Source organism: Uloborus diversus, chromosome 3 (genome assembly GCF_026930045.1).
Source record: "Uloborus diversus isolate 005 chromosome 3, Udiv.v.3.1, whole genome shotgun sequence".
NCBI classification, from domain to species: Eukaryota; Metazoa; Arthropoda; class Arachnida; order Araneae; family Uloboridae; genus Uloborus; species Uloborus diversus.
In genome coordinates, this window is record NC_072733.1 from 204,092,837 (window position 1) to 204,108,646 (window position 15,810).

The following is a 15,810-nucleotide window of genomic DNA, read 5'->3' on the forward strand; positions in this document are numbered from 1 at the left end:
TTAAATACATAAAAAAAGTAACCATGCCAAGTTTCAATACAATCCGAGACTGGGAAAACTTTTTAAAGTTTTTTAGGGACCTTAATTTTGCTTGATGAAATTAAAGGTTTTTTAAGGGTTTAAGGAAGTACGAACCCTGGATAAGTACTGCATATTTTTTACGCTCCGACAATAAAAATTATGGTAGTTCCGATACATTTATTTCTTTTTCTGAAAGTTTCCCCTAGTGCTCCACACACATTGCACACTTTGGTAGACTTTTTCCCTCCCTTACCCGCCTCTGTCCACGGCAACAAGTTTACGGCTTTCGGCATCTCCTCTCCCTTCTATCGTCCTTGGTGGGAACGCTATTGGCCGAAAAATACATAACGCAATTTTCGTGATATGAATATTTCAACTAATGAGTTCAAAATCTTTTTTTCAACTACTATCCCAGATGGCAACAGTACTTATGAACCATCACACTTCCGAGATTATGAAGGCTAAAAAGGGAGTTTTAAATTATAAAAGCTAAAAAATGCTATCTTGCACAAGGAAAAATTAACTTTAAACGAACAAATTCTCAATATTTTGATTCCAAACTTTAGTACAGTATACCCCAATTTAATGATTGTCAAGGAATGGAAAAAGTTATTGTCACATCGAGAAGCATAGACATTCAATGTAGTCAAATCTGGACCAGTGGAATGTATCACTGAATTGAGGGAATCGTTAAATCGAAATTATACTGTATTATTTTTCTTTGCTTGCTGTTAAATTTTCTGAAAGTTGGTTTTGGGGACTGAAAACTGCATTTTATGAGAAAAAAACTTTTGGTATTTTTGAAAGAAATGCATGTATCTTCATGAATTATGTAATACTTTCACGAAAACATAATTCGTTGTACACAGTAAATTAACTTATTTCTGAAATTTATAGTTTTTTCCCAGCAATTTCCGATGAAAGATGATCAAAAACTTTGTCTCTTCAATATGTTGCTGGTCCCCTAAATAAATAGGCAAGTCTATATTTACAGGAAAATGAGAGCTAGAGCATATCGTTTATATGAAAAAAGTTACAGAACAATTGGTACCTCGTTTCTCGAAAAAAACGGTAAAAATGTGAAATTTTGAAAGTTTCACAATACTTTTTGTTGTAGTGTATATGGATACATTATATATTTAAGACTAAGAATGCATGTTGATGACCATATTTCTGAGCACTCTGCTGATGTATTTTTAGTAAGGATCCAAGTGTGTAATCGTGGCTGCATTGCTCAATAGTATCCATTTTTCATACTTCTAGATCAAAGTATCTGTATTTTAATTACGAGCAAATTTATTATGGTGTCGAGAATAAAAACATATTATTTTTCTTCGTGAAGTATAACTTTGCATGAGTGAAAAAGTAGGGGTTTTTGTTTGTTTATTTTTTTGAACTTGGAGGAACATCTCTTGGAGCAATAATAATGGGGAAAAGAAATACACATAAAGCTTAGTTATTTTTTTTTTCATTCTCAGTTATATTCCACTCGGCGAAGAGCGCAAAGTTAGATTTTAAAATTTTTTCCATAATTAAAGGATAATTTCTTGACTTAGTGCAGGCACTTTAACAGGCTGTGAAACCTATGCTGCTTGAGGCTCATCAAATGAGTGTTAAATCACATTTTCATGCTTAATTTCACTCAACAACTAAATTCAAGTTAATAAATAAATAAATTACTGAAACAAAGAATAAAGTAAGCTTATTTTTGGCAGCATATCTTAGTGTTGTTCCTGGGATTAGATGTCTTAGTGTTGCTCTGAGGCAACGATATGTTGAAATACCAACTAATAGGATGCAAAAGGTGTGAAGTATGTGTTAGTGTTGGCTTGTTTCCAAACATACGTTGTGTTTTTTTTTTTTTTGCAGTGCTTGTGGTGGCGCTAGAGAGGGGAGGAATAGGAGGAGCAAGGAAAAGGAGACCACAAAATGTAGGAACAATAGGAATTTCTCAGAATTTTGAAGTCAAAAATCCAAACCTGCACAGCAGTTGCATTGTTATTTTTTTGGATGGATGTTGAATTATTGCTTTTTTTTAAAAATCTTCAATCATAAAAATATGCGCAGTTAAAATTATCAAAATTGCAAGCATCAGCATACACTGTTAAAAAAAATTCAATTTTATTATTTTCAATTTAAGGCATGTACAGTGGAATAGAACAGCAGCTTTTATTGCTCTTTTATTGTAAGCATTCCACATTTGCTGACTGGAAATTCATTAATTTGAAATGATAAAGTATGCCTATAAAATTATTCGGTTAAAAAAATTGACTCATTTTAACATGGAACTGTGCAGCAAGTCATTTTTTAATCAGGAGAGAAAAAATAATGGCTGGCATAATTGAAAATATTAAGCTTATAGAAAGAGACATATATACATATATATGTGTGTGTGTGTGTGTGTGTGTGTGTGAAATTGTGTGTGCAGTTGACTTGTATCATAGGACATTCACTACAAAATCCATTTGTAAACTTATAGGGAATAATGAATGGCAATATACATAGCGAGCATATGCTCACACATAAATACAATACAAAGGGGGGGGGGGGGAAAACAAGCTCACTCAGTAGGTCATTTGTCTCCTGCATTCTGTTGTGGGCAGGTAGAGGGCAGTACCGTATATACTCGCGTATAGGTCGATCTCGCGTATAAGTCGACCCCCCCTTTTTCAGAGAAAAAATCCAGAAAAAATCTAAAACCCGCGTATAAGTCGACCCCTATACTTTCCAAAAACATCGGGAATTATTTTCAAAGAAATTTCAAAATAATGAACACATTTATTTACAAATAAAATAGGAATTAAATAGGAAAACATTTCTAAAAGCCTTCGAACTCGGATTCCGAGTCGGACGCAAAAAAAAAGTTCACTAAAGTCCGCTTCCGTCATCGTATACATCGGCGGCTGCAGAATCGTCAATGATATCACAACCTCAATGATCACAACCAGGCAGAAGTGCGCACGTGCTTTGAAAAGATATGATTAAGCAAGTATGTTGCCACTCTTAAAGCAAAAAGTATAGCAGTTAGTTATTTGAATGGCGTGACTGTTGACGATAAGTATTTTCATACGTTTCACGATATTTGTTAATCGCTGATTTGATCCTTAATAAAGAGGAATAAAATTATCTTTATTTATGTGTATTATTTAGGTTTTTTTATTTATTATTTTTTAATAAGTTTACTTTTTCACACGATCAACTTATAAGCAACTACCTGTAACCGCACATCGGCATTTCTCGTAGCTTCCCAGCTCTCGTTGATCGGAAAAAAAATTTCGGAAAATTTGACCCGCGTATAAGTCGACTCCCCTTCCTTTGATCTCATTTTTTGGACAAAATTTCTCGACTTATACGCGAGTATATACGGTAACAGTTAATTTTTCATTTTTGTCATCTGTTGTATGTTAGCTGTATTTTACAAGCTTGCTTATCTGATTCCTGCTAACAAAAAAGTGCGAAAAAAGTTTAATTCCAACATTTCCCTATTGTTTGTATTGAACCCAAAACATGTTTCTTCAAATATCTCGTAAACTCATTCTGCAGATACTGCCGTTTACCTGCATATGGCAGTATTGTACTAATGCGTAGAATTTCATTTCTACTGGTGGGATAATTGCATAGAACAGGCTTTGAATTTTATTAAACAAAATGTACATCTTTGATAGCTCACTAAAGATTAAAATCAAAATGTGGGGATTAAGTTTTAAATAAAATAACGAATATGTCAATAATTACTCAAAATATTCTTCTTTCAGAAGAAATTTAAAAACTTAGTGTGGGTATCCACACTGTCCAATGACAAATAGCAGCTGGTGAAATGATCAAGATGATAGATTTACTTTGTGGTTCGTCTTGATGGCTCCGAAGCTGTTGGTGGTGGTGGTGGACCTTTTCTGTCCAATGTATCTATGTAAGACATAAGAAGTTCACGTCGTTCATTTTCTATACACTGCAAAACTAAATATCTTTTGTCATTCTGCAATATTTTTTCGATATCATGAAGATGATCCGATTCCTCAATCAGTTTTTTCGATTTGTATGTAATAATTTTTGTTTCTTTCAAAAGTTCCCTGAAATCGGCTTTGGCGGCAACCATTCGATCTTTTAAATACTCTTTAAATTCCTTCTCACATTTTCGATCACTAGAAGAAAATTTAGAGCACCTAGGATCATCTTTAATTAATTTCTTTACTTCTTTCCAACTTGAAGTAAGTGTAATTTCAGGTGTTTCATCTAATAGTTCACGAAATTTCTCTTTTTTCTTGCGATACAAAAAGCCTATATGCTCATCGAATACTCTTTCCCTTTCTTCCCTGTCTAAAGAACCAACAGTTTCCCAACGGTGATCTTTCCTAAGTGTTTTCTTTACTTCATACCAAGATACATCAGGAGTTCTCACTAAATCAGTTAACAAGGCTTTAAAATGCTGAACAGCTTCTTCGTGCTTATGGAGTTCTCTTTCTTTATCTCGCTCCCTAAGATGTGTAGATAAAGTGCGTTGCACTTCTTTTTCTCGTTCCCGAATACTAGCTTCAACTCTTTCTTGTTTTTCACGCTCCTTCATAACCTCATCTTCCACATCACGAGACAATTTGCTAAAAAATTCTTTGAACCATTCTTCACGCAATGAGCTGCTCTCAACAGCTTTATAACGAGCATCATCCATAATAAGTTTTTTAACATCTCCCCACCTGCTATATTTATCAACAGTTTTCTGTTCTTTCAAAAGATCAACAAAATCTTTCTTGCTCTTTTCTCTTTGATTTGAACGTTCATCTCGCTCTTTTTTTCTAATATCTTGCAAGAAGTCATTAAACATACTTTCGCGCTCTCTCATTTTTTCAATCACCCTGAATCGTTCATCTTTAGCATATTTCTGAGCAAAGTCACTGAAAGTTGATTTGGCTGATAAATTGGCTTCCTCAAGAAGTTTTCGATAATCATCTTTACGCTCTCTCATTTTTTTCCTTTTTTCATTGCGTTCTTCTTCAGCTCTCTCTTTAACATATTTTTCAAACACTTGCTTTCGCTCTCTTGATGTAAGTAACAAATATCGAGAATCAAAAACAATTTTATGCAGCTCTTTTTCCCACGTAGAAAAGGCAGAGACATCTTTTTCTACAAGCATGTCACGAAATCTTTTCATACGTATTTCTAGTTGAATCTGAGCCCTTTCTTTTGCAGCACGTAATTCAGCTTCAATTGCAGATTCCTTACCAGGGTTTATACTATTTTTTAATGTTGCAGTATCATTTTCAGTCTTAACTTTAGACTTTTCAGTATCATCCATTTCTTCAAGTTTAACTTTCTTTGTTTCAGGACCATTTTCACCATCTGATTTTTCAACTTCTTTGCTTCCTGCTTCATTACTTTGTGTTGGAGGAACCTGAATAAGTTTTTCAACATCAGCACGACCCTTTAATTCATCTGGCTTTTCCCAAACTGATGTTCTAGAACTTGGATTAAAAAAGAAGACCCTATTATCACCTGTCCATACAACGCACCATGGTGTACCAGGTATAGGCGTGCTTGATATTGGACGAGACTTGTCCACCTGTTTTGGAGGACTTTCTTCTAGAAGTTCAACTGTACACTGCTCTTTGCTTTCATTAACCTCTGCTGGTTCATCTGTGACAATCTTTTCACTATCAATATCTGTGCCATTTTCCTGAATTTCAGGGATATTTGTTTCTAACACTTCGTCTGCTTCTAGTGGTTCAGATTTTGTTTCAACAGACTCTTCCACTTCCATCGAAGTTGTCTCTGAATCTGCTGCAGAAGCTGATACATCTGTTGATGAATCAGGGACTTCTGTTTCAGTTATTTGTACAGGCTTACTTTCTGAAGCATTTGCTGAATTTTCATCATCAAGTAATGCTTGTGGTTTTTCCCATACTGATTGATTTGTCAATTTATTATAATAGTACACTCTTCCGTCAGCTGCTTTATATTCTGCCCAATCATCTTTTTTGGCTTCAACAGAAGCATTTTCTTCTGTTTCTTTTTTAATTTCTGAAGAACTAGATGTGGTAGCAGCTGAGGTACTAGTTAGTGCTTCCGCAGTTGTAGCAATTGATGTTGGTGTTGTAACATTCATTGTTCCCCCTGGTGGAAATCCAGGAGGTGGCATTGCAAATGGAGGATAACCAGGAGCTGTCATCATTGCAGGAGGAGGCATTGCAAAAGGAGGAGGAGGCAAGCCAAATGCAGGTGGAGGGAGCATTCCCATGTTGGGAGTGGGCATAGCTCCAATTCCTGGAACTGGTCCCATAGGAACAAAAGGAAATTGATTTGGTGCATTTCCAGCAGGAGGTATCTGAGTATTGTTTTTTGGTCGCTCATTCTTTTGTGAAACAGCAGCATCAGGCGGTCCCGTGGCTGCAGCTGCCATAGCTTCAATTTGTTCTTGATTTAAAATTTTTACATTTTCAGGCTTACTCCAAGCAGATTCTCTAGTCCTTGCATTATAATAATAAGATTTGCCTTCTGCAGTCTTTGTTTCAACCCATAACTCTCCACTGAGATCTATATTGGATAAATTTGGGAGCGGTGAATTAGAATTATGCTGAACATGATTGCCTGATGGAGGGCCAGGATGATGTGGTCTATTTTGCGATCCACCTCCTCCAGAGAACCCTGGTGGAGGAACTCCGAATGGAGGAATCATGGGAGGCCTTTGATTAAAATGACCTTTACCAGGAATACCAGGTTGAGTAGGGCGATTGCTACCATACTGACCTCCACTCATGTGTTGAGGTGAATTTCCTGAAAAATGCGGTCCAGGAGGGCCTCTTGGCATAGATTGTGGACCACCCATTCCAACAGGAGGCATTCCATGGGGCTGAGAATACTCATTATCAAACATTGGTTCACGAGGACGAGGTCCCCTAAAATTTGGTGGTGGAGGTCCATTATCAGGCATCATTCTTCTTCTCATCCCTCCTGGAGGGCCTCTCATGTGTCCAGGATGGCCAGGTGGACCACCACGATTAGGTGGTCCATCAAACCGTGGTTTTTCAAACCGCATGTTCCGCTGCGGCTCCGGAAAGTAATCAAAGTCTTCATTGAACATTTTCAATGATGTTGAAAAACCACAGGTTTTGGCCTAGTCTTGAAAACTAATTTTTTCTTTACTAGTGCTAAAACTGTATACTCTGTACGTACTGCTTTTTTGTCAGTACTTGTTTCAGATTCAACATTAGTTGGTCTCCTTTTCTTCAAAACAGCAACATATGGATCTGATTCAATAACTTTTCCATATAAAATATTGCATCCAATAACAAGTATTGGTCGAACCTAAAAAGAAAGAAAAGCAAATAAGATTAACTGGACGAGAAAAAAAATGGGGGGGGGGGGGGGGTCTCGAATTATTATAGGAGTGGGGCAGAGAGAGAACAATTACAAATTAATATGTCCTCGATAACTTACGATTTTTCATTCAATACACTGTGGTAAACATGTAGTAAAAAGATAGAAAGGTACATACAATTCAACTGAGGAATCATTCAAAATTATTTCAAATACTGATAAAATCTACAATAATTACAATAACATTTAGACATATTCTGATTCCACTTTCACCCACATGACTCGCTCGCTCTATACCCAGCAGGATTCATGGGACGAACCATTTCCATTGATCCTGACAGTTAAGTTTTTTGAAACACCTTTTGAAGCAGAAAAATTGCTATTTTCGAAACATACAAATGTGTTTTAGCAGCATCTTTGCAAATATCAATTATATAAACCAATCAGGGTTTGAAATAATGGTCGGCAAAAATCAGGGATTGAAAAGCTCAGGATGCATGGTTTTTTTTGGTGTGTTTTCTGCGACCTCTCCCCAGCCAGTTTTTTCTGTGGTTTTTTCAAGAAATAGGTGGAGAATTTTTTTAAGTGAAAATGGAAAGGGCATTTATTTAACAAAAATGTCAGTACCATTTTATTTTTCAGGAAAAAGTAAATTTAGTATCTTCCATAGCTCAGATTTTGTAATTTCTTCTACGATTACTAACGATTTACACATTAAATTACTTCTAAAGAAGTAAAATCTACTTTCTTGTTTTAACCAGTGAGCTTTAAGTTGCTTTTTCAAACTAAGCAAGTACTTATTTTAAAACTTAACAATGTCTCACTCTCAACTGAAGTATATACAGGGTGAGCCTTAACTGTTCAGCACAACTTTAAGGGGGTGATAAAGATGCATCAAGACAAATAACATTAAATAAAAACTAAGGGTCTCAAACGTCTTCCGAAGTAGATGGGCGACATTACAGTTCAGGGTCCAAAATTCAAAATGATTGTAAAAACCAGTAAAAAATGTCAGATCCTTTTGCAGTTTCCGATAAAATGATTTTTTTGTCTTTTAAGCTCAAAATCTGAATAATACAGAACCCAGGCTCCCAAACAGAATGCATCAAAAGTAGAGAAATGGTAAAAATAAAAGTTTGTTGAAATAAAAAAATTTTAGAATCTCATTGCAACATGTTTACAAAATGAGTATTATTAATAATCACTGGCATATTCAATACAAATTTGGAGTAAAGAAAAAAAAAGAGAGATTTACCAAAATGCCGCAAAGTATCCATGATATCAATAATGTAAGGGGTGTGCGCCAAATAAGGTCATGTAGTTTGTAGTAAGTTACCGCCCTAAAGCCAGGGATAAGGCAGAAATACTTCAAATACACCGCCAGCTCAGTTATTCCATCCGAGGACTGCAGTTTCGTGCTTTTTAGCACTCATCAGCCCGGAATGGGAATCACATTACCTGGAAGCGATAAATCTCTTAAGGGAGCCAAGAGAGCCAAACAAACTGGTAGCTAATGCAGAATCAGCAAACCAGATGAGCGACCGCAATAATGGTGCAGTTCAACACAAAGATTAATGGCAAGGCTAAGGTATTTTGTAGTAAGTTACCGCCCTAAAGTCAGGGCCTAAGGCAGAAATACTTAAAATACACCGGCAGCTCAGTTATTCCATCCGAGGACTGCAGTTTCGTGCTTTTTAGCACTCATCAGCCCGGAATAGGAATTCAACCTTTAGTTGAACAGCACCATTGTTGCGGTTGCTCATCTGGTTTGCTAATTCTGCATTAGCTACCAGTTTGTTTGGCTCTCTTGGCTCCCTTAAGAGATTTTTCGTCTCCAGCTCAAGTGATTCCGATTCCGGGCTGACGAGTGCTAAAAAGCACGAAACTGCAGTCCTCGGATAGAATAACTGAGCTGGCGGTGTATTTTAAGTATTTCTGCCTTAGGCCCTGACTTTAGGGCGGTATCTTAATACAAAATACCTTAGCGTTGCCATTAATTTTTGTGTTGAACCGCACCATTGTTGCGGTCGCTCATCTGGTTTGCTAATTCTGCATTAGCTACCAGTTTGTTTGGCTCTCTTGGCTCCCTTAAGAGATTTTTCGTCTCCAGCTCATGTGATTCCTATTCCGGGCTGACGAGTGCTAAAAAGCACGAAACCGCAACAGTGGTGCGGTTCAACTCAAAGATTGATGGCAAGGCTAAGGTATTTTGTAGTAAATTACCGCCCTATTATGATTATTCTTATTATGATTAAATTACAATATTAAATCATAATAAGAATATTTTTGTACTTATTTAAAATTTATGAATGGAAAAGTTTACATTTTTCATAAAAGCTATAACAGTGACATAAATTTTGCAGAAAAAAAGAAATAGCCATGAAAAGAGCGAGGTTCTTAAAACGCAGCTACAATAAACAAACTCAATATTTACACCAAGTTAATAACTGAATACATATACTACTTGATCTGACGTTTGCGCACTTAATTTTAAACAATTTGATTGTTTACTCTTTTATGAAGCACTACAAACAAGTTCAAATTAAAATTTTCAATTTAACAATAATTTTCTGAAATTTAAAAAATTGCATAATAGAAAATCCTTGAGACTTTTTTATAACATATTATTAAAAATATGATGAAAACAAAAATAACTTATTAATTGATTTTATTTAAATACATAAAAATAGTTACTTACAACAGAAAAAAAATCAATCGCTATTAATGTTGCAAAAAAGATGGCGCATTACGAAATATATGCGAAACAAGTACAAGAAATACGCAAAATGACATTTCTTAACCAAAATAAATAATTGCTAAATATTTAAGAAATGGTTGAAACAACAAGGGTAGGTTACGGGGGTCACCCTCTGATTTTGGAGTAACTCACAACATAAAAACTTCGGCCCCCAACCTGGGCCTCATTTTTTTAGTACAGAGCCGCTAACACCAAAGCCTCTAAAGAGTTTCTAAATCTACTTCAGAACTTCCGAAGAAAAATTCAAAAGTCCTTTTGATTTCCGAATTATGTCGCCATTCAAAACGTCTTTAATCAGTTTCTTACATTAATGCTCTAAATACTTTGACGTGCAGTGGCAGGTTTAAAATATTGCAAATCTTGCAATTGCGCGAGAGGCCCCATAACCATAGGGGCACCATTGGAGTTACAAAAATGCTTATGATAAATGTTTTATAACTTCTGTGATAGAGAAATAGGGCCCAAAAATGTATTTCGACGGGCCTCAAACTCGTAGCTCCGTCAAAGGGGTACACAAAAAACTGCATTACTGTGATTCATATTACAAATATCGAAAAATTAAAAATTACCATCGGTTCAATGGGGATCTAACAAAATGAAACAAAACCAGTTTCACCATCTCATAGTTGTTTTCATGGTCTCCAATTGGCAATATATCACCAAATGATCATCAGTCTGAGACGCTATATTAGTTTTCTATTGAAATAAGTAATAGCCACAAAAAATGAGTAAATAGGCTTTTTAGAGCACCCGATCGAAAACAAAAGGGAGGTGCACAACTGGAACGTATGCACACCCCACATACAAAAATTAGCCTTCTACAGCTTGCCATATTTGAGTTATGACTTATGAGAGATGCGTACATCTAGCCTCAAGAAACAACGCAATAATTAACTTGTTTGGTACCTGAATGCAGTATTAAAAACTCTTTCAGGGGCTTTTCGATGTTTTTAAGGCCGATCGGCTGATGTTTCCTGCAAGTTAGCATCGGCCGCCGATGCCGATGGTTTGTTGAACCATAAATTGTTGAACCATCGGCGCTGATGCATTGGTCGAGTCTTAATAATTTTCTCTGAAAATAACGTTTATGTTGGCTAAAGCCATTAGTTTTATGTTCTTGGAGAGATTCAAAAAAAGCTAGGATGTATTTTAATATTGGAAAACTTACTTGTGAATTCAAACTATTTGAGAGAAATAGATTCCCGGTTTTAAAAGATGTAAATACCCGGCGAGCGTGTGTGCGGAAATCCCCAACGTCTAAACACCCAACAAGTCAATCACGTGTTTTGCCCATCGGCGGACGTGACGTCAGGCCTCAAGAGTTGAGAATCTTTCTGCTGATAGCAGTGCAGAAAAAAATTTAAAAATAGCAACAGTTAAAAGATTAACTGAGTTGAGTTGCTATGAGATGCAACATATGCAAATTTAGACCACGTCATCTCATTGTTTAGGGGAAATGGAAACTGCTTAAACAGCAAGTCAATCAATCCATCTCTTATGATTTGGTTCCATTCTGCAGACGGTTTGTTTAGAAGTGAGCATGTGAGCTCGGATTGATTTATCCACGCAGGGGATGTGGAAGTTTTATTAGAGAAATGTAAAATTGAAAATCATTTTGCATCCTAGAAGAGCAGGAGGTATTCTAAAACAGTACCCAATGTTTGGAAGGCGGTTTTTGTTAAAAGGAATTTAGAAATACAGAGTTGGAAGTATTGAGAATTAGGTTTAACAGGGCCGGAAGATCCGATATGGCTCATATTAGGTTTCCGAGCTGGTCGGACCGCACGGGATTCAGTTTGGGGTGAGGCATCTCTCATAGACTGTGTGTCCTCTAATAGGTGAGGTGACCTTTCATAGACTGTGTGTCCTCTACTACTGAATGTTTTCCTGTTTTGCTTGGAAACCAGGTAAATTTCCTGTGCTGTATACGGTGAGGAATTCTCTGCCGTGGCATGGGTGTGCCGGGAATGGAGTGACCATTGACAGGGTAATGTTCTGTCGTCCACGAGTGGACGTGTTTTTCCAACTCAACAGTACAATCTTATAGGCGGATGTAGCCTTCATGTTTTTGTGTGTGGACTCCCAGTGGTATGAACTTTTTCCTAGACAGTACCAACAATGTCGCATTGTGTTTAGGGTCATTTTATTAAGGACGTTTTAGAACTGAAATTTAGAGAAAACGAATATGTGATATTTCTTGGTGATGTATGTATGTTTGGGGGGGGATGTTGTTTAATTTGTATATGGGGATTTGATTTTATAAATGTTTGATTGTCTTTTCCTATTTACACTTATACATTTGCTTCGAATAAATTTTTATTCAAATTGAAATTTAGTTTCCATTGCTCATTTCTCACGGACCGACCATTCTACATCAGTTGGTCATTTTTTACGGGTCAACAGTTTAAACATCGCACCATAAAAGTGCAAATATTGCAAAGTTGATAAAATGATAGCTGCTCAAAAGTATGCTAAAGATAAAGCGGTGTAGTCTAATCAATTCACTCTTTCAAAGTCCTAAACTTATGATATACAATCTTTAGTACAATCTTAAGTCAAGTAGCTCCAGATTTTATGACTGTTTAATGGTGATACTTCGGTTACAACGACACTTTGAGCCGCTTACACAGAATTGAATTTTTCTTTGCAGTTGAAATATTTTCAGTAAAATGATGAAAACATTTGAAAAAGTTTATTGTAGGAATTTCAGTCTTTGACAAGAGATAAGGGACATGTGTTTTATCATAGACCATCACACATGCCACCTCAAGAAATGTGGGTGCAAGTAAGATACGTTCTGAAAGCTGCAGATTTCAGAATTTGACAAGAAGGACAATCAAAGGGAATGCAAAGCAGGTGGATTTTAATAATGGACTAGGGAAGCAGCAGGAGAAGAGAAAGGCCATAGCTGTAGGTGGTCACTATAAGCTTCTCCAATGAAAGGAAAAGAAATGAGAGCTCATCAATAGATTGAAAAGGAACCCATAGCTTTAAAGTGAGAAAAAGAATTAGAAAGGGTTTTTCCACTTTCGAAAGGTGGGGTTTAGCTGTTAAAATCTAAACAAATTGTGACCAAAAGTGCAGATTCTTCTTTGCTTATTTCTTGCTGATAATTACAGGAAACCCTTTTCTATTTACTTAATAATCAACTTCGTGGAAAGTAAGAGTGTTAAAAACATTATTCTAAAACAAAGCAAACCTTTGGAAAGCATTTTAAAATTAAAAAAAAAGGTATGTATTTTCTTTTCTTGTAATTTTAGTTGAACCCACCAATAATTCAAAACTACATTAGTTAAATCAAATTAAAAACATAAAAATACTAAATTTTTTCATTAAATCTGATATTCTATTATAAACTAATGTTTAATTACGAATTTTCAAATTATTCTGGTTATAACATCGCTCTGGCTATGACGACACTTTGTTGACAGTCCCAAAGGTGACGTGATAACGTGGTTCGATTGCAGCAATTTTTCAGTTTTATTTTATACAAGAAAGTTCACTGTTTCTGAGTATATGCGTGCAGTAATTTTCTGCATTCTTCTAATAGTTTTATTTTTAAAATTACAAAACCTGTCCAGAAATTAATTTGTCCTCTCTGTTACATATTTTTAAATAAGTTCACTTTATGCAAAATATTAAAGATTCCCAATTTTAGATACACAATTTCAATTGTTTCCCGGGGGGGGGGGGGAGTTCTTGATACATATTATATATACACAAACACAAGTGCATAACATTGTTTCCAAAATCCAGGGAGAGGCACAATCGATTGCGATGACTCATTAACAGTGAATTATATTTGTAAACTTTTTATACATCACAGGGACGATAGTGGTAGACAACAAAGAGGAGAAAATTTAAAAAAAAAAAAAAAAAATTAAATCATGCAGAAAAGGGATGAGATCAGAATGACTCTAGAGTCCATGAAATTCCAAAATTCAACAAAAAATGGCTAGTTTACCAGTTTCAAAGATAATACAAAAGTTTTCCCCTATTCACTATGTTTGAAATAATTGGGTAGTAATTAATACAATACATGGCACATATTGTTCTTAAATCATAGTATTTATTTCTCAAATTTCAGTTATAAAAAGATCCGGAAGATGGGGATAACTGTAGAAAATTATTTGTATATTTAAAGCATCATTTTTTTAGTTTTTTTTAGCACACATTATTGGAGTGAGAGGCGAATTGAAAGAAAAGAACTAAAATCTCTTTTCTCAAGATATTTAAACTATGGTTTTGTTACTAACATTTTATTTTGTACAAATTTGCTGCATTGCACCATTTCTTGCAAGTTTGTTTATTTCTATGTAAATTTAAATTTTGAAAGACAGGCAGGCAATTCTAACTCTTGAGTCCTCAATAAAGGGGTGAGGGGGACAGAGTTCAATCTTGGCTGCATCACTCAATAGTGTTGAAGACGGAAAATATTTCTGCCCCCCCCCCACAACCATGCGTTCTTAAGGAAAAATTTAGGTGCATAAATGTTTTAGAATTTAACTATGCCAGTTTTGGGATGTGTGTTTGAATTGAATTTTAAATTTTTGATTTTCCCAACAGCATGAACTTGGTTTAAATTGTAATATTTAAGCGTTTTGACATCGTAATTCCAAAAACCGCCAACAGCCGGGTTTCTGGGGGTTCTCCCCCAGAATTTTTTTTAAATTGAATTCCAAAAAGCGCAATAGTAGGCCATTTTGGTTAAAGTTCAGGGAAAGGAGGGGTTCAGGGATTCTCTTACATCAATTCTTTCAAAATGATAGTCCCAGAATCACAACATTGGGCGACCTTCAAAAATATTAGAGAAAGAGGGGATCGCTCTGGACTCCCCCCGAAATTGAAGCTTTAAAAACGAGATTGTACTCCATCTTTCATAACGTTTATACGCTTTTTGAATGCTTTTTTGAAGGGATGGAGTTCAGGAACTCTCCTTCGGCAATATTTCGAAATAAAAGTTCCAAAAAACGCAATTCCAGACGATGTTGGATAATGTTAGGGGTAAAAGCGTTCGGGGTTCCCCACCATTAGTGTTTCGCTGATCGTAAACATTTTTATTGCAGCAATAAATCGCTTGGGACATAAGATTTTCACTTTGGCAACTTAAATCAGTTCTGATTAGAAAGTCTACCCAAGGTAGCGCCAACAAACCAGAAAAGAAGGAAAAGTGGGGTAAAGGTATGGGCGACTAATGATTATGAACTGGCACCATTCCCCCACACAGTCTTCATTTGAAAAATAATTCTTTTATAAGAGAGCAGGTGGTGAAATTAGCCATAAAAACCCCCACTTCAGTGAAGTAGATACCTTTTTTAAACAAGGTACACTTTCCAATATTCATTAATTTAAAAAAAAAAAAGCAATAGCAGAACTGAATCCTCACCCCCTCGAATCACATCCCTCTTAAGGCACTCAAATATAGCGTAAAGTGGTGTTTTAAATATTTCAGCATCGAAAAAGTTTCGGAAGAGAACCCCTTCCTCTGAGTTCACCACAAGTATCCTAAATTTGAGTTTTAAGGCTTGAGTTTCTAAATTTTTTTCCAAAAAACAGTGCCCCTCCTCCTGACTTATGACTGCCTAGAAGTTTTAATATTTTAATTTCGGAAACTTTTTGAAAGAAGTTGAAAGAAGCTTCCTACTCCTTTCCCCCTTAGGTCATCGAAAGATACTCTTAAAATTTCAGAAACGGAAATGTTTCGGGCTCGCCCGGCGAAAAAT

General features: G+C 35.8%; 2 protein-coding genes across 2 annotated transcripts in view; both read right to left on the bottom strand.

The window, feature by feature from the left end:
* Window positions 1–3,393: 3,393 nt before the first annotated feature.
* Window positions 3,394–7,093, bottom strand: LOC129218521 (transcription elongation regulator 1-like). Its single transcript, XM_054852810.1, has one exon. The coding sequence runs from the start codon at window positions 7,091–7,093 to the stop codon at window positions 3,857–3,859; it is 3,237 nt and encodes a 1,078-aa protein (XP_054708785.1). The 3' UTR covers window positions 3,394–3,856.
* A 2-nt stretch (window positions 7,094–7,095) lies between these two features.
* LOC129218522 (chromosome transmission fidelity protein 8 homolog) overlaps window positions 7,096–15,810 on the bottom strand; it is a 46,268-nt gene continuing 37,553 nt past the window's right edge. Inside the window, exon 3 of the mRNA XM_054852811.1 lies at window positions 7,096–7,317. Coding sequence (XP_054708786.1) covers window positions 7,096–7,317 — 222 coding nt within the window. The remainder of the gene's footprint in view (window positions 7,318–15,810) is intronic.

Coding starts and splice junctions, on each gene's coding strand:
- LOC129218521 (XM_054852810.1), bottom strand. CDS start 7,093: ATGTTCAATGAAGACTTTGATTACTTTCCGGAGCCGCAGCGGAACATG.